A 22744-nucleotide genomic window follows, 5' to 3' on the forward strand; every position below is an offset into this window, starting at 1 on the left:
CATAAAAATGTGAATAATTGACAAAACAAATAATCAATTATATCAGGACTACAAGTCCTTCTTCAGCTGGATGGAAAAAGCAGTGCTGTAAACAAGCTGGCGTTATAAACAAGTTTCTCCCATGAAACGATTACCCCTCTCAGTCAGACGGCTGCAGACAGCTTTCACAACCTAAACTAATTGAGACAAGAGAGCCGTGTGAAAATTTGGGACAGCCATGTGAAAGTCGGTGTTCTTTTAAATGGCGAGTCAGAAAGAGTGTAGAGGAAGAGTGTACAGTAAGTGAGTTATCATTGCTCCAGGAAGGAGATAAAATATGATGATCGTGTATCCATACTTACCATTCACAAAAAAGGGTATTGCATGAGGGAAATTGCAAGAAATGTGAATGTTTTTCGCAATGGAGTGCAGACCACAGTCAATAGATACAGAAAACTGGTAGCTATGCAAAGAAAAGTGACCGAGGCAGAAAGAGGAAAACAACTAAGAGTAGACAGAATGATTGTTGAAAGTCCAAGGCTAATCGCTTCCTAACCAGACCTCAACTTGCTGCTGATTTCAATTCCACATCAAAAGTCACCATATCAAAGGAAAGAGTAAAGGGACGTCTTTGAGATGCTGGTATGATGGGGAGAGTTGCAGCTTGAAAGGAGGAAACCAACAAAAATGCCTAGAATGGCCAATAACCATAAAGATTGGTCAAAATATCAATGGAGAAGAGTGTTCTGGACAGATGAATCAATGCTTTAACTTTTCAGCTCCAAGAGGAAACAGTACGTGAGAAGAAAAACAGGAGAGAGATTGTCAGGATGTTTTGCAGTGCAAACAGTACAACATGGAGGTGTTAACGTGAAGGTCTGGGGTTGTTTTATTATTATTATTATTATTATTATTATTATTATTATTATTATTATTATTAGTTTATCTGACGCCTTTATCCAGCAGAGAGGGCGAGAAGGGATTGGAGGTAGGAGGGGCAGTGTGATGAAGAGAGTGGTAGGCAAGAATAAGGTTCTTGAATTGAATGCGAGCAGAGATAGGTAGCCAGTGGAGGAAAGCAGAGGGGTAGCATGATAGTAGCGAGGTTGGGAGAAAACAAGATGAGCAGCAGAATTTTGAATAAGCTGAATGGGGCGGATAGCCAAAGCAGGGAGACCAGTAAGGAGAGAGTAAAAATGTTTTGTAGTAAAAATAGAAGGTACATTACATTCTTCAACATCATGCAGAAAACAGTCACTCACTAGTCACCTGGCCTTAACCCCATTGAAATGTTATGGGATGAGCTTGACACGAGCGGGGCGTGGGGAGGTGTGGGGGGTCTATTTAAATAATCGGCTTATCTAAATGGGAAGGATCAAGTTGCCTCTCTTGTCTTCAGTTGGATAGCTTTCCTGCAACTTGTGTTAAGATTTACTAAAACATTTTTAGTCTAGTAACCTTTGTTGAAATGTTACAGGGCTGTATTATGACGAATAAGTTATAATGCAATAAATATTAATTTCAAAGGGACATGTTTATGTTATACTACATAAATACACAACATACAGCGAAAACTCAATATACAATAAGGAGGTTATATAGAAGTTATTTAAAAAAAAATAATAATCTATATTATCTACTATCATCAACCAACATCTGCAATAAACTTGAAGCCTAGATTAAGATTTTGCATCACTCGCTTCACCTGCGGTGTGCATTAGTCAATTTAAAACCTGTGCCTTAGGCTTGTCTGAGCCACTGGACCAAGTGTTTAACTTTAGAAATGAATACAATGTGGAAATCAGGATTCAACCACTAAAATATTTGAGTGAATTATTTGACAAATACTGTACCCCAGTTGTGTACCCTGGGCTGCTGTGGGATCCTTTGAATATATATATATATATATATATATATATATATATATATATATATATATATATATATATAACCCAGGTGGAGCTACTCACTAATAGACACCCTTAATCAAATAACCACCCAGTTAAAGAGAAGATTGAGAAAATAAGCGCCCAGGCACTATTTTGAGCAAATACAGTACATACATAAATATAGGAGATGGAGTCCTGATAATCATTTTCAGTCAAAGGTGAATATGACCACCTCTACTCTGTAGTATGTTGCTGAATAAACAGGTGAAAGTATCCCGTACGAAGGTTTCTAATTTTGTTTTGTAGATGCAGGAGAGCATGAAACCCCTGCGGCCCTTTGAGCGCTTAGATAAGCTGAAGCAGTTCCTGGATCACGACCGGCACGTCCTGCGATTCTTCTGTTTCTGGGATGACTCGGACACAATGTTTGGGGACCCTCGGGAGCTCACGCTGCACTACTTCCTGGCGGACGACACCATCGAGATTCGAGAGGTGGTGCAGGCCAACTCAGGCAGGGACGCGGCACCCATGTTCCTCCAAAGGAACAAACTGCCTAAGGTCAGGACCATGTGACGATCCAGGTTGTGGATAAACGTTTCTATTACATGTGACCTTTAGAGAATATATTTTTTTCTTTATTATTATTAGTTTTGCTTCTTTGCACTGGATAGTTAATTATTTTATGTACACTATTGTTGTACTGTGTTAAAATGTGAACTGCATTTGGTTGATATTTCTATGTTCCGGTTTGGTAGAAAAAGGCAGCACAGTTGATGATTCTGATGATTATTCCATGATTTCTTGTGGCTGCTGTTTCCTTTTTACCTGCACGCAGACTACAGAACAGTAAACATACTGATGTCTTTATGCTTGGCAGTCCCTGAGTAGCCATAAGAAATGTTTACCAAATCAGTATCTTTGCCAGCTATTGCTAGAGAACTGTCCACCCAAGAGGTATTGAGTTTATTATGGTCTCAGTTAGCTGAACGGTTCCTTTTCATTAGCTCAGACAGTAATGTCGTGGTTCCAAACAGTCACTTGTGTGTCACCCTTTTTATTCACACCTGCTATTTCTACACATCTGTTCCTTCTTAGACGCAGGTCCGAACAGCCCCCGAAGAGATTCCGGTAGCATCTGGCTGTGACCTTTTGTAGTTTCCAATTTTACAACTGCCAAACCTGGCAGTGCTTTTGTTACAGCCAGTATATGATGTTTCTGAATCAGTTGTGACTCAACTTACCTTCTCAGTTCTGCTTCACACAGACACACACCCTTAACAGGTGCAAAAGGTGTGGGAGCAGGGTTCTCTATTTTTGTTTATTACGTGGCTTGCTTTTAAAGTGAGTGGGTGGAATAACAGCATAAGTATCTCCTTTTTTTGAATTGTACAAAAGTCAATCGGAAATTATATATCATATATATTTAGTATATATATATTATATATCATTTTTGACTTTGTCATGGATGGCTAAGTGGTTACATCACAGGCCAGGAAGTAAACAGAGGCAGAGTACTGCGGGACGAAGTGCTGGGCGCGTATTTATTAAATAAATCAAACAAACAGACACAAAACACTTTAACAAAACAAAAAGGCACGATGGCCAAAACAAATACATCTATACAAACAAGTAGCAATTATTTATCTTTGTGATGTCTCTCTCTCTCTCTCTCTCTCTCTCTCTCTCTCTCTCTCTCTCTCTCTCTCTCTCTCTCTCTCTCTCTCTCTCCTCTTAACCCTCTTCCCCCTTATGAGCGGCTGCTGTGCTTTTATACATGTGACCATCTCCAAATTCGTAATCACTTAATCAATTTGGAGATGGCCACATTACGCACGAGTTTAGAGTAATGGGGCTTTAACCCCATCCGCGCTGCCAAACCATAACAAACCATCATTTTTAACGAACACAATGCAATACATTGAAATAATAATAATAATAATAATAATAGTAATAATAGTAATAATAATAATAATAATAATAATAATAATAATAATAATAATAATAATAATATTACAAAAATAATATAAATAAACATTGGGGCGGGCAGACCCCGTCACAGACTTTTACAAATCGTAAAGCTGACCAAATAAATTTGAACCTAACTGCACATGTATGGTTGAAATTCTATAAAAAAATGCCATTTTGTATTGGAAGCCAGGTGGTGGTTACTGTGTAATTAAAACCACAGTCACCGCCACCTTTTCCATGGTTGTGTATGGGGTGATGCTTTTCTTTATCATGGTTGATGCGCTCTCTTTCTGCCTGGACAAGCTTTGCTTTACTCCACACTGAACACATATATGGATTGACAGGGCTGCAGCTCCAGGCTTCAAAGTTACCTTGCTATCCAGCAACGGCAGTGAGCGAACTGTTTCCGAAAGTATGAATTAAAAAGATGTATTTATTTTTTGCTTTTCCCTGCATCGCCTCCTTTGACAGACTAATTTCATAAACAAGCTTGATGGTAATAAAACGTAGAAAGGTTTTCTAAAATATCAAGGTTTTTATTTTTTTTTTGTCACAGCATGCACCAGCTCCTAAACATCAGCCTGGTGAAATAGCAGATCGCACCGTTCTCAATGTGTTTGGTCCAATGGGACACGGGGGGCGCTACATTTTGGATAGCCGTAAGGTTGGTGAAAAACATTAAGCATGCATTAATCATTTACTGCCTTTAATCTATTTTAGTCAGGTTGTCATGAATGAAGCAGCTAGGATAGGCAACCTCAATAAGGCATATTAGAAATATATATCTATATATCTATATATCTATATATCTATCTATCTATATATATATATATATATATATATATATATATATATATATATATATATATATATCACCAGGGATATAAATAATACGCTGTAGTTGATCATACCATGAACAGCATAAAATATTTCATAAGAAATTTGCCATACTTTCACATATAAAGTGCTTCCCAAGATAAAGCCTTCTCTACAGTCTGTTGTCAGTACAGTAAAAAGTCACTTAAGCAAAGTTTAATAAAATCTAACTGACCCTCTTCAAAAATAGATGAAGGATTTAAAAACAAATGTCCATTTCCTACTAATGCAGAAGTAAATCGAAGAACACATATCCTACCCAGTCATTCTGCATTGTTAGTGAATGGAAAACTTCTGTTCGCCTCTGTCTTTGTGGGGCATCTTCCAATTCTCTTGCCTATTTTTGAAGAGGGGATCGTTATCATGAGACAGGCAGATCTAGTCTATCTGATTTTGCAAAACTACTCCACTTTCCTTTCCTGGAGCTTGTTCCTCTTGCTTAGCCACACAGTCCAGTCTACTCAATGAGCAGAAACCTGTTCCTGTACAACTGGTCAGAGTCACTAAATGATATCTTATATATAAACAGGGGGAGCTCATTTAGGTTCATGATCAATAAATGTCCCACCTTCACTCTCCATTCCTAGTAACTTGATAACCTTTTGGGGTACTTGGGAGACAATTATCTCATTAAAAAAATGCATATAGATTCTCATACCAATGTTATACATTTTTCAACATTTGCTCACTTTTAATCTTTCCTTTAATCTTATTAACATTTCCTAAAATAGTATCATACCGCCAAATGAATGCAGTTAATGAACCCATTGTCCCAATGTGTTAGACTGGAGCTGTGCATGAAGAGTTCTACAAGGATTGTGACCTGGCCATAGGGGCTGTGATAAATGTGTGGGGGAGGAAAGTGATAATCTGTGACTGCGACGGATTCACCAAGGAATACTACCGCACAAAATATGGAGTCGGTAAGTATTTCTTGAATGGAATTTACAGTGATGTGAAAAAATAAAACTGAGTTGTGGATTGTGCATTGTGAAATATGAATGTGGTATTTCATTATGTAAAGAAATTAAAAACTACACAATACAACACAATGCTGTAGTTGCAATCTATATATTTTAGAATGTGAAAGCTGGTTGCTGTTCAGTTTTCATATTCTGACTGCTGGAGTGGATCCTTATTGTCCGTTGGTAGCTGCTGTCCTCCTCCCTTGACTTCCAGTGAAACGTAGAACAGAAACATCGGACATAATTTAGGAATGATCTGCTTAATTGCTACAAACTTCATGACCACTAGATGGCAGTAAGAGGATGATAATGACAGACTTGTAACGTTTGGTAGAACTATTGCCATTGCTGCAAGAAGCCATTTCTAAAATTGATCAAAAGTGGTATTTACGTGGCACTTAAAAGTTCTAATATAACTTGTGTCTAACAATGGAGCAACCATGGGACAATGTGCTGTACACAGCTGAACCAGCATTTTTGACTTGCAACAACACAACGTGTCATTATTTCCTGCAAAGTCGACACCGCAGCTAGTTTTGTTCAGATTAAAAATGATAGTTACAGCTGCTTTAAAGGCACAGGTGTATTGGAAACAGACGATTTCATGCTACACGGGTAATACACACGACATACTATATATAATCCAGCGCTAAAGGGTTGAATACTGCAGGTCTGCGGTATAACATTTCTGTCTCCTTTTCCTCAGAGGACTTTACTCCAGTGAGACACAGAGCCTCTACAGGCCCTAGACTGGAAAAGAAAGTTCCCCCTTACAATGGGTTTGGATCAGAGGAAGACTCGCTGTGCTCATGCCAAGGGTTGATGCCGAAACCACCTCAGAAAGACTTCAGGAAGATGATGGAGAAAGACAGGTAGAGAAACACTTTTAAAAAAGGGTGCCAATGGCAGACCTGCAGCAAACTCTATTGACTAAAAGGCCTCTTTCCATGAAGTCAGGTGTAGTTTAAGTAAATTGTAGCTTATTTTTTGTGGAAGCAACTAAAAATAAATCAGTACTTGAAAATTTCAAAATAATAATGTATGTGCTTACTTACAATAATACATAAATTAGAGGAATACAGGTTACACCATGAACGTTCATGGAGTACTGTAGTTATTCCATGAATGAGGATGGTCTGGATCGGGTGTCTACTGTGTTACAGTGAAACAGTGGAATTACAAACCTCAAGCAATGAAATATGTAAAGTCAAAGCAAAGAAATAAACAAGAAATGTATGAATGACGTTTTTAAAGAATCAAGAATAATAAAACAACAACTTTATAATTAGTTCAACTACTACTTTTTTCTTTTCCATATAGCTTTGCAATACTGTACAGAACAGTCAGGTACATCTTGTCTACATATTTATTGTAATTGCATAGCCTGCTTTGAAAAATAAAAGTAACAGTATGTTAATGGAATTGTTACAAAACAAAGTGTTAATCATTTCTGGTAATAATGAATCAATGTGCATATGTTAGGTACAGAAATAAATATAACTGTTCAGCTTCATTTTTCATATTGAAATGTATTTTGTTCCATGTTCTCTGTTTCCCTAAAGGCAGTCGTTCAATTGCTTCAGCTTTAATTTGTTACAATGAATGTTCAATATCAGTAAAGTGATTCGGTTTTATAGGGCACGGGTAAATTGCTAATTTCACATTTAATTTCCAGACATGGACTGGACAGCAATGTGCTGCGCTTCGTTGCCAAAATGATTACGGACAGTCCTGTTGACAGCGAGCGGAAGTTTATCATCTCCTACTTCCTTTGTGATGACACCATTGCTGTGTTTGAGCCTCCACAGAGGAACTCAGGTAATCTATTGCCCTAGATTCTCAAATACCTTTATACAACCTTTCTGTGGTATTTAACCCCCTCCCTGCGGTGCTACACAACATATATTCTACTCAGCACAGCACAGCACAGCACACAAAAACTATCACCTCCACCAACATTAATTCTCTACACTAAATCCGTGAACACCTATTATATACACCCGTGACTGGAGCCTAATTAATCATTTAAACATGTATTCAACTGACGGCTCCAGCCACATTCCCACGTGTGTTTGCAGGGAGGATTTTAACTCCCTCCCTGCCACCCAATATTCCCCACATATACACACCGTGCCATACTGCCATGCAACTACACTAATAATACACACAATTCACAGAAGCAGTAACAATAATAACAGCAACAATATAAAAATAATACAAATCAACACACGGGCGTGGGGTACCCCGTCACACCAACCTTGTGTAGTTTGGCTTGTCTTAGTAGTAACAAAACATTATGTAACACTATAAAATGGCTTTGGTAAGCACAACACTGATTGGCTGAACATGATTCCTGACAACAATACACTAAATGTTTTCTAGGGTGGTTGTGACACTCGGCTTTGCCTTGTGGCTTACAATGCACCTAGCAGTGTGTATTTTTACTAGTGTACACCTAGGTGTGTCTTATTGCTTACATTTAGGTGTTTTCAGTGTAACTGACAAATGAGGATGGGTTGCTCACGGTCAACATCATGAGAAATAAACACAGTGCTGAACGTTCATAAATTATTCTGTTTATATCACAATTCTGGGAAAAATATTCACTCAGCGGCAGTGAGTATGAAAACATGTATTCAGTGCTGGATCTCTCAACACATGTAGAAACTGGTCGTCTCTTGCAGGGGTAATCGGAGGCAAGTTTTTGGAAAGAGGGCGGATAAAGAAGCCAGAGCAGGAGCTGTTCAAGAGCGAGCTGTCAGAGTTCTTCAAGACGCAGGACCTGTTTGTGGGAGCCAAGCTGTCTTTCAATGGGTACAACTTCCAGCTGGTGGACGCTGACGAGTACACCTTCAACTACATGGAGAAGCACGCAGACGAGGCAAGTCCAGCCAGTGATGACAGGCTTACCACTTTTGTTTCCCATGTATATTGATGATGCATTTCTGTTTGAGATAAACTGGGAGTGTTATAAGGAGGCTATGTGGTGACAGGCTATTAGATATGTTTTCAATCCCGCTTGAGACTGCCTCTCATGTTACTGGATGTGGGAGAAAAATCACATCTAATAGCTTGTCATCACCGATCCTATTTAGGGAACCTGTTTGAAAGAAAAGAACACAACGGCTCCTTATACATATTAATTCACTTGTGTGTGTGTGTGTGTCTGCCTGGTCCCTGTCAGCGCTGCCAGATTAAAAGTAGCCAGCTTGTGTTTTTGTGTTTTTTAAACCAGCCAAAACCAACCAAAAACCTGTACTTACATTTAAGACTTTAATATATATATATATATATATATATATATATATATATATATATATATATATATATATATATATAAGTGCTACATATTTATTTAAAATAAAAATAACATAGGTAAGCAATGTTATAAACGATTTATTTATTTATATATGGGCATTGCTTGTTTTATTTCTCAGAATTTACAGTACAAGCACAGCTGTTTCTTATGTGATGAAATCAAATGCGGTAGATCCACGATTGTTTTTTTTTATTATTATTCAGGAGGTTGTGTAAAATTAAATTGTCCTGAACTGTCAGCGTATAGTCTATAAAACAATAAATAAAATAATAAATTCTAATTATATTTGTACTGATACAGTTCTTTATTTGTTACCAATTAAAACCTTTAAACAAGAACCCCGGTCAAATGCATACAAGTGTCAATCATCTGTAAGGATCCCCATATTAACCAGTTCTGAGGAAAGAAGTAGGCGGGTTCACCATTTTCTTCAGCCGGATTTGCTGAATGCAAGTGTGTGCATTTGTGTGATTTGTCATTTTATTGGATGCCAGATGAAGAAACAATTACTTTGAATAATCCTGTAAATCGCTTTGGATAAGGCGTCAGCTAAATTAATTAATTAATTAAATTAATTAATAAATTAATAATAATAATAATAATAATAATAATAATAATAATAATAATAATAATAATAATAAAAGTTCAATCAGGGTGGCTATTACCACACTTGAGACTTGACCATTGTGACTTGAGACTTGACTTGGGACTTGACCATTGTGACTTGAGATTTGACTTGGGACTTGGCTGTTGGGGCTTGGGACTTGACAAAAATGACTTGGTTACAACTCTGCATAGAAGGCAGTGGGTTGATCCAAATGATATTTCTGTACTGTATTAAACATAGCTTTACTGACAGCAATGGTATTCCCTTGTTTAACCTAGTTCCCCATGGCTAACATTAGCACCATCATCAGCAAGATGAAAGAAATCTGTGACACCAAACTGAAGGAAATTAAAAAGTCCTTTGTGATGAACGACCCAACAAGCACTGGAGTTATTGAATATGCTCCATTCAGGTATGAGATCGAGAGCTACTATATAAAAACAAACTTGCTATAAATATATAGAGCAAAATACTCAGAAAACCATGTTATTTTTTTAATTGGATTTGCTTTAATGAATTAATATTTATTTAGCGAGTATCAAGACTTTTTAGGTAAATAAAAGTTCAGGCTTATGAGATTTGCTCAGATGATCACTTGAGATATGTTAGCTTAGTAATAACAAGCTATTTGCACACTTAAATGGATGGAGTGTCTACTAATTATCCTTTCGTGCGGAACTGTCATACTTAAATGTTAGAAGTGTCTGCATTTGTCCTTATTCAAAGCTGCAAGCAAAAACAGTTATTATTACAGGCACCAGTATATATGTTATGATTATCAATAACAAAAACAAATAGCCTATGGATTCTAGGAGCATTACATACTTTTGTTAGTCGCAGTGTGAAAATGCATTATATATAATATATACATTTGTTTGCTCTTTCTCATTATTAAATGCAAAAAAAAAAATGTTTTAGTAATGTAATTTGCATTAACATGCTGTGAACAACTGTAAAAAATGTCACCCTTGAGAATGCAACATTTAAATGAGTAATGTTTTGTTGTGTTACATTACAGGGACTATATATGTGCATTCCTATTCATAACTTACATCAGAGTATTTTGTTCACCAGGGTCTTACCATTAAAGCTAATGCACTTTGTCATGAAAAGCGCCATAAAAATGAATATTGTATTGTATTGTTGTTCCTCATCTTGTGTATAAACAGTGTTTCTGATCACTAGGAATCTCCTGACTGAGGTGGCAGAGGGTCAGCTGTCTGAACATGAGATCATGACTGTGGGGCGCCACTACAACATTCGGGAGCAGCACAAGACAGACACTGACCTACTGGTGTCTGTGGCTCAGGAGCAGCTGAGGAAAAAAACATTTGAAAGCTTCTTAGAACTGGCTAATTTCTTTGTGCACAACGACCGGAAAAAGTATTGCCTTGTGCATAATTCTCTTTAACTTTCTTTTGCTGTTTCAAACTTAACTCAGCCCTCTAGCCCAGGGGTGTGCAACCTGAGGCCTGCATGCAGCCCTCAAGGGTCAACTTATGGCCCCTACATTATAAGTAGGGCTTTTGTTTTTCGGGTTTTATTAATTATATTTTTCTGTGCTTATTTTTAGCTATTTACGAGTTGTAGTAAATCATTTTTTTCGGGGCTTTCGTTTTTGATATACTGTATGAAATTAGTGTTTTCGGTTACATTCCAAAATGCTAGAGCGTTTTTTTTTTTTGTTTTTTTCTGTCAAAATATGTATAGTAGTAACTCGACAGTACTTGCACACTTAAGTTGTACCTTCTTTCCATTGCAGTCTTCCACATCGAAATCCCTATGGTCACGGGCACATTCTTCTGGGGTTTTTGTGTGTAGGCATTTTTGTACATTTCGCCACAATTCTGTTTTAAATCCTCTGTGTCGTAATCTCGTTTTAAATCTTGCAAGTGGAGTCTCCAATAGAAATGTAGGAATGTGCTGTCACTCAATAGTTGGGGCGGGTTTAAAATATTCAGAGCGAATAAGTCAATATGAATTGATTAACCATTTCCACAGTTTTTCTGGTGTTTTCCGGTGTTTATTGGCTATCCACCGATTTCATTTTTTTTGTATCGGGGGTGTTTTATCTGGTTTTATCGGTTAAAACTGAAAATCAGAAGCCCTAATTATAAGCAGTATAATCAGTTCAGAGCAGCTGCATAGAGATAAGTAAATATAAAACAGACATACAACTTATTATCAAGAATTCAGCTTCTTATAAACACGCTGTGTCATAAGAATTCAGCTTCTTATAACCATGCTGTGTCATAAGAATTCAGCTTCTTATAACCACGCTGTGTCATAAGGGGATAATGAGGTCCTCAAGGGCCTCTCAGGGCCACACATGTGGCCTTCAGGTTAGCTCTGGTTGATCACCATTAAAATTAAAAGCTGGTCTTCCAAAGGGATTACAAACTAACTGTACTCTAAGTTAATTATGATGTTCAGTTCAGAATCTGGTCAGGTAGCTTTCTTTCACTGGGATAAACATTCTGTTCAAATGTCATATCATGAAATTAGACAAGATCAGAATAAACAAAATGCTGATGACCAGTTCCTGTGAAATGCTATTTCCTCTTCACCTTGTTCCCCAGTCCTATAAATCTACGCTACTTTTTTTTCTTCCTATAATTATAATGCCACCTGCTTTAATATTTACCAGATGTTGTTGTTGTTTTTTTTTTCATTAAATCAAACTTTTTCTTCATATTGTTCTTTTCACGCGTTTGAGTAGGAGCGGATTTCTGCCCATCCAGGAGAGCAGGACGCTTTGCAAAGCTTTTAAGCTGCCTGTGGCCGATGATCTGCTGAGAGAAATCATGGCAAGGTAAGTCTGAAATAATAAACAGGGAACATTTTTAAACTTGTGTCTGGCTTCCTCTGCTGGCAGCTGAGATTTGGTGTGTCTGACTGATTTGCGAAATGCAATTTGATGAAGAACTTTTTTGACATTGGATAACATAAACCTTTCTTTATTATCATGTATGCACTATGTAAACTGCACAGAACAGCTGAGGTGGCACATCTAGCTAATGTATTCTTAACTTACAAGGATTTTGCTTCATAAAAACATTGTAAAATGTCACTATATTTAGTTAGTTTTCTAAACAAAACCCAAACCAGTAACACATAACTGAGGTGTAAACTTTCTTTACTATCTAGGTTTCAAAATGACCAAGAGGAACTGGATTACAATGCATTCCTGTCAGCATTAGACTGGAAAGAGCATCCTTTACCATATTCTCAACCAGGAGCACTTATCCAGGTAAATATCATTCTATATATATATATATATATATATATATATATATATATATATATATATATATATATATATATATTGTGAGGGATTGGTTAAAGGAAGGTGAATGACAACGTAAACCAACTGGGTGGTAAACAAAGAAAATTAATAAAAAGTGTTTGGGGTCAAAAAGGAATGGGTTAAATACACTTTGTAAATAATAACTGTGTGTTAAGAAAAGTACAAATACAAATAAAAAGTATGGTTTAAGATAAATGTTTAATATTATGCAGAGACAATACCTGGGGGACAATAGGACCAGGGGGAAGCTACTGGAGTCAAAGCTGGCTCCAGGTCAAATTAATTGTCCAATTTCATGACCTGTAAATTGTTTAATAATAATAATTGGTTACCATTTAAATGTCTGTTTGGTGAGTGTTTTGGTGAGGGTGATGGTAGGAGCTGAGTTGGAGAGTGGGAGAGTAAAAACACGGGAAAAGAATATTCGTATTGTGAGAGCTGGTTAACGACATTTTGGAAGGTATTTGGATTACGGTTTTGGTTTTGGAGACGAGGTAACAGGCTTAGCCTGCCCCGTCATTAGTTTAGGAAACGATTTGTTTAGTTAGGACCCGAGACTGGGTTAGGTTTGTTTTCTTTATTTTCTTTTTCCAGTCTGTAAATAATAAACATACGCTACGGCGTTTCCTTGCATCTGGTTGTCAAGTGTCTGATTGAAGCAAAGCCTGGGATAGGAACGCAGATCGTCACATTGTGGTACCAGAAGTGGGGCTTAGAAGAGCCCAAGAAAGCACAAAGGGAGTGTGAAACCCAGCAGCCTACCGAGGCGCTGCTGAGGGAGGAGAAAATGGAACAGCGGGCCGCCCAAAAGACAGGTCCAGAAGGAGAAGCACCTGTCAGTGGATCTCCCTGGTGTGAATGGTGTGGAAACCCGGTCCACCGCTGGAGAGAGTGCCCGGATGTCCCGCCAGACTGGTGTGGACTGTGTGAAGGGTTCGGACACGAGTGGCAAGAATGCCCAAACCGAGATCCAAAAACGGGGCGTTACCAGCCTAAGAAGAGAGAGGACAAGCGGTACAGGTTGACCCGGGAGGCTGCACTAAAGTTTTCCTGGTGCCAAGAGGATGGACACGAGGAAGCCAGGAGGGAGCTGCTACTACAGGAACCAGAAGTTTTCTGGGGAGAAGTACACACGGTGAGGGATTGTCAGCCGCCACAGGAGACGCTGCTGAGGAAAAGACAGTGTGACCTGCAGCTGCCCATACAAACCCAGGATGATGGGAAGAAGCGGTTACAAGCTCAACGGGTGGAGCAGCAGAAACTGAAGAGCCAACTGCAGGAATTAAAGAAAAACATGGAGATCCTTAACCAGGAGAAGACAGCTGCTCTTGACGAGGCAGAGCAGTGGAAAAACAAGCTTTCAGAGTGGAAAAAGAAGGCAGAAATCAAGTTCTTGCATAACCATAGCGCTGTAACGTCACTACAAGGCAAGTTGAAAGAGCTGGAGAAGCAAGTTTGTGGAAAGGATGAACAGTTAAGCAAGCTCACAAGGAATGTTGCTAAACAGCACAGAAGCAAGTCTGAGAGAGACCAGGTGTTGGACAAGAAAGAAAAGAAAATCGGTGAGTTAACTGCTGAGCTACAAAACTGTGTGTGCAAGATAAAGGAGCTGGAAAACCAGCTTGAAAAGAGTGAGGAACATGAGTGTATTATAGTGGAGCTGCAGAAGAAGAATAAAGTAAAAGAGGCAGAAAACAAAGAACTGTTTCTGAAACTTCAACAAGCTCAAGTACAGTCTTCTGAAATGGGAAACAGAGTTAAAGAAACTGAAGATCAGTTGTATACTTTGAGAAGAGAGACTGAGCGTTTGAAACAGGAGCTTGAACACAAAGAAGAGGGTTTTGAGAAGTTGAAAATAGAAGCGCTGAAGAGTAAAGAAGAAATGCACCGAGCAGCAGAGAAATGCAGTGCGGATGTACAGCAGATTTTAAAGGGAAAGAACAGTGAAATACAAGAAGTGCAGAACTTTCACAGAATCAAGCAGAAGGAGATGGAAGAGACAGTTAGTGAACTGGAGAGGGAAGTCCAAAGTCTTGTGCGAGAGTTACAGGTTGTCCAAGAGAGCAAGGGGAACCAGATTGCAGAGCTGAAGAAAAGCGCTGATTATTTGAAAGCTGAGTGGGAAGAAAAGTTACAGTGTGTTGTGAGTAAAATGAAACGGGAGAAGTTCGAACTTCAAAAGAAATACAGGGAAAGTAGTGAAGACGCAAACTCTCACCTGTCCCAGCTAGAGACCCGAGTGCAACAGCTGACAGTGGAAGTTGAGGATAGCACCTTGCAGTGTCAGAAACTGACCCAGGAGAAAGTAGTCTTGGAGCAACAGCAAGTGAACAGCATTACAGAACTATATGAGGTTAATCTAAAGTATAATGCCATGTGGGAAGAAAAGGAAGTGCTTGGAAAGAAGCTTGTAGAAGCAAATAAAGAAGTTGAAAAACACTCCACTAGAGTGAAGCAGCTTACACAAGAGAAGGAGAAGTTGCAGAAACTGTACAAGATGAAGGAAAGTGAAGCTGCCGGAGGGAGCCGGGAGAGTGACACTCTGAAAAAAGAAGTCCATTACTATGCAAGTAAGTCGAAGTGGGCACAAAACAAGTTAAAAGAAGAAGTTATTGCACATACAGAAACCAAGAAGAGACTGGAAGATACTGCCAGCAAACTAACTCTAGTGAGGGGAAAAGCTGAACAGGAAAAGTTGAAGATACACCAAGCTGAAAGCAAAGAGCTTGATACTCAGAAGAGAGCCTTTAAAGAAAGACTTTGTGCTTTGGAGTCCCACGTAAAGTGCCTGGAAGCCGAAAAGTTAAGTACTGGGATTGAATTTGCAGACTACAGGAAGGTTGTCCTTAGACAGGAAGTTGAACTTCAGAATCTTCGGGATCAAGTAAAAAGGGTACAGAAACTTGAAGGACAGGTTAAGCAACACAAGTCTGTCCTACAAGAAGAACAAATGAACAGAGGAAAGTTTCAACAGGTCCTGCAGAAATGGATGAAACAGAGTTCAGATATGGAGAGCCAAGTGAAGGAACTCTGCAAGCTGTTTGAAGCGCGAAAGGGAGTTGGAACTGCGGTCAGAGAGGCACTGCGAAAGATATGTACTGCTCTTAAAGAAGCAAAACAACAGCGGACCAAGCAGGAGGAAGGCAAAGTTAACCTGAAGCCGAACTTGAGGAAATTGAATCGGGAGACAAGGATGCATCAGGAGGAACTGCGCAACAGAGCTCAAGCCTTGATGGGAAACCTTCAGAAAACTCATCAGGAAAACAAGTTCATGTTGAAAGATATAGAAGCCATGGAAGAGAATCGGTCCAATGTCTCCCAGTGTCTGAAGGAGTTGCAGACACAGCTAGAGAAGCAGAAACAGAGCGGAAAGGAAGCCTTAGTTCAAAAGGAAAGAGTTAATCAGAAAGGGGACCAGGAGCATCAGAAGAAAACAGAGTTGGCATTTAGAGATGTAAATGGGGTTAAATGTCTGCTGCAGGCAAAAGCAGAAGAAGCACCCAAGCCCTCTAGCCAAGAGAATAGAAAACGGAAGCGCAAGAATAACGCTTGTACTGTTTCTTTGAAGAATAGAACGAATGGTAAGCTAGAGCGCTTGTTGCAGAGAAACAGAAGGCGTAAGGTCAAGCTAGAACTAGCTTCACCGCCAGCAACTGAGGGGGAGGAGGCACCTCGGTCATTTCAAAAGGTAGTGTCAGAGAAGGGGCACTCGCAGAGTTTGCAGCAACCACTGGAAGGGTCGCTGAGTAAAATAGAACCTGAGCAGAAGGAGCTTGTGCAGCTGGAGCCGACGCAGGGGGATCCTCAGCAGCCACCGGAGATGCTGCGGAGGAAAATAGAGCATACAATGCTGGAGTACCTTCTATTGTTGCCAGCATTACCAACGGTAAACAGTGAGCTTAGGCTACTGCTGAACCTGCAAGAAGGGACAAAGGGGACGTTGGGTTTAGTGGGTAGGCCAGAGGTTAGAAGTGCACCCCTTTATAGAAGCATGGAGCTGATGAGAGGGTCAGCTCACACCCGAGGCCTGGTCTTTGATCGGGGCCGAGTGAGTCGCAATAGTCCCTGTCACCAGTCTGGAATGAGTACAAGTGGACTGGGAAAAGGTGTTGGCTAAAGAAAGCTAACAAAAAGTGGAAGGACATCATAAACAAACTGGCTGGTGAACAAAGTAACCAAATAATGTAATGGATTTTGGCGGGTATTAAAACTAAAGACGGGGTAATGAATAAGTTTGTAAATAACGGTGTGTTAATTAAGGGAAAGTAAATATAGCATAGAGTTGGAAGAGGCCTCGGACATTGGGGAGAAAATTGTACTTGTTAATTTTGCAGCTCTGCCAGGTTGGTATGCCCGACCCCACGGGATCGTGCAAAAGGGGGGGTAGTGTGAGGGATTGGTTAAAGGAAGGTGAATGACAACCTAAACCAACTGGGTGGTAAACAAAGAAAATTAATAAAAAGTGTTTGGGGTCAAAAAGGAATGGGTTAAATACACTTTGTAAATAATAACTGTGTGTTAAGAAAAGTACAAATACAAATAAAAAGTATGGTTTAAGATAAATGTTTAATATTATGCAGAGACAATACCTGGGGGACAATAGGACCAGGGGGAAGCTACTGGAGTCAAAGCTGGCTCCAGGTCAAATTAATTGTCCAATTTCATGACCTGTAAATTGTTTAATAATAATAATTGGTTACCATTTAAATGTCTGTTTGGTGAGTGTTTTGGTGAGGGTGATGGTAGGAGCTGAGTTGGAGAGTGGGAGAGTAAAAACACGGGAAAAGAATATTCGTATTGTGAGAGCTGGTTAACGACATTTTGGAAGGTATTTGGATTACGGTTTTGGTTTTGGAGACGAGGTAACAGGCTTAGCCTGCCCCGTCATTAGTTTAGGAAACGATTTGTTTAGTTAGGACCCGAGACTGGGTTAGGTTTGTTTTCTTTATTTTCTTTTTCCAGTCTGTAAATAATAAACATACGCTACGGCGTTTCCTTGCATCTGGTTGTCAAGTGTCTGATTGAAGCAAAGCCTGGGATAGGAACGCAGATCGTCACAATATATATATATATATATATATATATATATATATATATATATATATATATATATATATATTGTAACACAGCAGGGAGGGGGTTAATCCTCCCTGCATTGGAAAAAAGATGTGCGAATGCACATTTGTTTAAATTGAATTGTTTTGCCTTATTGTTTTATTTAATTGGTTAATTGTTTTATTATTAATTATCCCCTGCACGTGGTAATTATTGTTAAATTAAAACCAGGTGCAGGGTATTTAAAAGAGGGCAGTCAGTTTGCTGGGGGCTGCTGAGAAGAAGGAGGCAGAAAGTAGTACTCTGCTTCCTGGCAGTCGTGAGGAAAAAATGGTGCTGTATTAAACCTGTGTGGTTTTTGTGTATTGTTTAGAGGAGAAACAGCCTAGCTGTCCCACTTGTAGTCAGGTTGTTCTTGTGTGTTAGTTAGTGCTTGTAGAGAGCTAGGTGTTTATTTTGTTTGTGGGTATTTTGTGTTTTGTTTTATTTATATATAAAACCATAAACTGCATAATTACAGGTAATAATAATCTGATACTGCACATTCTTTCGCTTGTTTCAAGCTGCTTCCTTTCTATACTTGCAGTAATGTAGGTGAATGGCTGCTAGGTAGCACAACTGGCCGGTGCACTAGCCTAAAAGAAACCTGAAGTTTTTCTAAATTCAACAGTATGCAGTGTTTAAGAGTTATGGATGTACTAGCCTTTCACTTTGGGCTAGTTTGCTGGTCTAATAGTCAGTGGCCAGTAGCTCACACATCCCAAGACCACAAAGAGAATAAAAACAGTTTACAGTTCTCCTAACCCAACATAGCTACCATTCAGACTCTGATGAGGAATAAATTAGGACATTCTTTAATTGTTTAGGGGTTGGCTGTTCCCCTCAACTTTAATTGTCTTGTCTTGTACCTTTTAAAGTATTAATAAACAACTATGCCCCTGTTTTATGTTCTGTCAAGCTCTAACCCCCCCCCCCCCAAAAGAGACAACCCTTACAAAACTTTACAGAAGTATCCCATTGTAAATGTAATGCAACATATACTGGAATAAGAAATAAAAAAAATAGAATTAATTAATTGTGGTAAACTTTTACCAGGTTTCCACACCACCTCAGTTTAGTCCACATTACACATTTGAACGCATTTCTCTAACTGTCACATTTACAGCAAGCTAATGGATGGTCAACACATCCATTTAACTCCACTTTCAAAGTGCTGTGTAAATGTGCTGTGAGAGGCAGTGCTTCGCCAGGGGCTCCTCTCTTGCAGGCTTGTAGTGATGTAGGAGCTCCTGTGAAGCAGGAAGGCTCAGTGTCAGCCACCTACACCATGCATTTAGATTATAAAGCCTAGCCTGCAACACCTACAACCTAAGCTAGGGTGCAGCCGTGCACCTTTAATGTTTATTGTTGTATCTACATATATGCTCCTTGCATTATAATATCACAAAGCAGCAACACATACAAGATTTCTCAGCGCTCTCTCTCTCTCTCTCTCTCTCTCTCTCTATATATATATATATCTATTTGTAAAGTATAATTCAGTTATATTAATTATGGCAACATTTTTCAAAGAGCAAAATATATATATTCTGTTGTAAGGCGTGTGAGTAATAATGGAATTTCCAGACAGTAATTTACGTGTAAAATAAAAATTTAACTTTATTAATATTTACACGGAAAAACAAACAAACAAAAGAAGGATGTGAGGGAGGGAGTGCTGGAGAAACAAAACGAAAGGAACGGAAGCTTCTTAGTCCTCTTCTTGATATGCTGAACAAAGAAACGGGAATCAGAACAAAAAGAACAACGTTAGTAAAGCTTCCGTCCGCGATAATAAAAACAAAGAGAACCCGGCACTGCTTCTCTCCCTCCAGCCTTTCCTCCACCTATACTTTGTGGGACCAACCCCGAACACAGTAGCACGTTCCCTTTAGTATGCAAAGCTCCGCCCCGGTAGTCAGTGGAACACCAATTCCAAACTAACAAGTGTCCTTGAACCTCACTTGACTCCAGTGGCTGGTATTTACATACTCGTACTTCCGCCCCTCACCAAGGTGCCGCCCCTCATAAAGATGACTTTCTTCATGGTCACGAGATCTTGGTAAGGGAAGTCCCGAGTTGGTTTGATGCCTTCTACTGTTGAGAGGCTGAATTACAGACCGAAACCCCTTTGACTCATCACATCTATATATTTAAGTGAATTTATATATTAAGCATTTTAGCAAGAATAAATAGTGTTTAAGGGAGGACAGTCAAATTTATTGCTGTGTAGCACCACAGCAACATGATAGGTCAACACCAGAGGTGGTTACCTGTCAGCAATCACAGACCATAAAAACAAATCAGAGGTTGTGTAAATTGCAGTCGTAAAGGCTCAAGGCATGATGTATCAGTGCTTTAGAAACTACCAGAAATAAAATGTGGTCCTATATGTTTTTAATGATTATTTTTTGTGTGTGTAATGTGGTTATTTATGATTTACCGTGTTTTGCTGTGCTTTATTGTCACTGTGCTTTTCCTATTCGTTACTACACTTAGCTACGGTTTTACCAGGGATTCCTCGGAAGCCTGGTATAAAAAGATGCTTATTTGTCCTGTTTGTTTCATGGATGTTCTTCGTGTTTGTTTCATGGATGTTCTTTGTGTTTGTTTCATGGATGTTCTTCATGTTTGTTTCATGGATGTTCTTCCTGTTTGTTTCATGGATGTTCTTCCTGTTTGTTTCATGGATGTTCTTCCTGTTTGTTTCATGGATGTTCTTCGTGTTTGTTTCATGGATGTTCTTCCTGTTTGTTTCATGGATGTTCTTCATGTTTGTTTCATGGATGTTCTTCGTGTTTGTTTCATGGATGTTCTTCGTGTTTGTTTCATGGATGTTCTTCCTGTTTGTTTCATGGATGTTCTTCGTGTTTGTTTCATGGATGTTCTTCCTGTTTGTTTCATGGATGTTCTTCATGTTTGTTTCATGGATGTTCTTCGTGTTTGTTTCATGGATGTTCTTCGTGTTTGTTTCATGGATGTTCTTCCTGTTTGTTTCATGGATGTTCTTCGTGTTTGTTTCATGGATGTTCTTCATGTTTGTTTCATGGATGTTCTTCCTGTTTGTTTCATGGATGTTCTTCCTGTTTGTTTCATGGATGTTCTTCGTGTTTGTTTCATGGATGTTGTTCATGTTTGTTTCATGGATGTTCTTCGTGTTTGTTTCATGGATGTTCTTCCTGTTTGTTTCATGGATGTTCTTCCTGTTTGTTTCATGGATGTTCTTCGTGTTTGTTTCATGGATGTTCTTCCTGTTTGTTTCATGGATGTTGTTCATGTTTGTTTCATGGATGTTCTTCGTGTTTGTTTCATGGATGTTCTTCCTGTTTGTTTCATGGATGTTCTTCCTGTTTGTTTCATGGATGTTGTTCATGTTTGTTTCATGGATGTTCTTCCTGTTTGTTTCATGGATGTTCTTCCTGTTTGTTTCATGGATGTTCTTCGTGTTTGTTTCATGGATGTTCTTCGTGTTTGTTTCATGGATGTTCTTCCTGTTTGTTTCATGGATGTTCTTCGTGTTTGTTTCATGGATGTTCTTCCTGTTTGTTTCATGGATGTTCTTCATGTTTGTTTCATGGATGTTCTTCCTGTTTGTTTCATGGATGTTCTTCGTGTTTGTTTCATGGATGTTCTTCCTGTTTGTTTCATGGATGTTCTTCCTGTTTGTTTCATGGATGTTCTTCCTGTTTGTTTCATGGATGTTCTTCCTGTTTGTTTCATGGATGTTCTTCGTGTTTGTTTCATGGATGTTCTTCCTGTTTGTTTCATGGATGTTCTTCCTGTTTGTTTCATGGATGTTCTTCGTGTTTGTTTCATGGATGTTCTTCGTGTTTGTTTCATGGATGTTCTTCGTGTTTGTTTCATGGATGTTCTTCGTGTTTGTTTCATGGATGTTCTTCGTGTTTGTTTCATGGATGTTCTTCGTGTTTGTTTCATGGATGTTCTTCGTGTTTGTTTCATGGATGTTCTTCCTGTTTGTTTCATGGATGTTGTTCATGTTTGTTTCATGGGTGTTCTGATGCTTGTTATTTTCAGACTGCCAGTGACTGGAACAGAGAAGCCACTTCTCCAGCAGTGAAAAATATCAACTACATGATCTTAGTAGAGGATGTCTTTGGCAAACAAGATTAAAGTGAGATGTTAAATATTCTCTTTCTGTCCCTTCTGTGAAACACACACACCTTCCTTTTAGTGGCACTTTTAGCTTCATTTTGTTTTGTATTTTTTATTAAATCTGACACTAGGGCTACTATTGCGGGTAACCTAGTGGTAGCACTTGTGTGCACCTGTGCGATGTGTCAATACCCAATCCTCTGTGTCTGCCTCAATATTATTCAGTGACGGCTCACGCACGTAACAAATCTCCCTGTTAGGGGCAGACAGAGTGTTTAAATGACAGATACTTGTCTGTGATGGGGGTAACTTAATGCAAGGTTAGTTATCTACAGATAAGCAGCTTTGCAGAGGATTAAATAAATAACGTCTTGTAAAATAAAATACATTCATTAATTCATTCAGATTTGAGATAAATGCTTATGATATGCCAGCTTCTCTAAGATAAGAAATGGTCTGAAAATAAAATGCAAAGGAGAAAGGCTTTTAAGAAGCCGGAGCATGAAGATCCTGCAATCAGTGGCTGGGTTTCCATGCAGCTTGGAAAGTGTCACTCTCTCTCCACAGTCATTATTTTTGTATTTTTGATTTTTTTTTTGTAGGGGTCGCCAATTATTTGGTATTGTT

General features: G+C 38.8%; 1 protein-coding gene across 3 annotated transcripts in view; it reads left to right on the forward strand.

Moving 5' to 3' along the window:
* LOC117405305 (EF-hand domain-containing family member C2-like) overlaps positions 1-22744 on the forward strand; it is a 29548-nt gene that overhangs the window by 3971 nt on the left and 2833 nt on the right. For 2 of the 3 annotated variants that reach the window (XM_034008257.3, XM_034008258.3), the window contains exons 5-15: positions 2175-2426; positions 4393-4500; positions 5497-5635; positions 6384-6549; positions 7353-7495; positions 8362-8558; positions 9882-10015; positions 10789-10986; positions 12323-12415; positions 12751-12853; positions 22040-22136. In XM_034008257.3, the coding sequence (XP_033864148.3) occupies positions 2175-2426; positions 4393-4500; positions 5497-5635; positions 6384-6549; positions 7353-7495; positions 8362-8558; positions 9882-10015; positions 10789-10986; positions 12323-12415; positions 12751-12853; positions 22040-22135 (1629 nt within the window). In that variant the 3' untranslated portion in view covers position 22136. Of the gene's footprint in view, positions 1-2174; positions 2427-4392; positions 4501-5496; positions 5636-6383; positions 6550-7352; positions 7496-8361; positions 8559-9881; positions 10016-10788; positions 10987-12322; positions 12416-12750; positions 12854-22039; positions 22150-22744 lie in introns of those variants that run through there. The other variant, XM_059030063.1, reaches the window with a different exon arrangement.

The sequence above is a fragment of the Acipenser ruthenus genome, chromosome 9, assembly GCF_902713425.1.
Source record: "Acipenser ruthenus chromosome 9, fAciRut3.2 maternal haplotype, whole genome shotgun sequence".
In the NCBI taxonomy this organism is placed as follows: Eukaryota; Metazoa; Chordata; class Actinopteri; order Acipenseriformes; family Acipenseridae; genus Acipenser; species Acipenser ruthenus.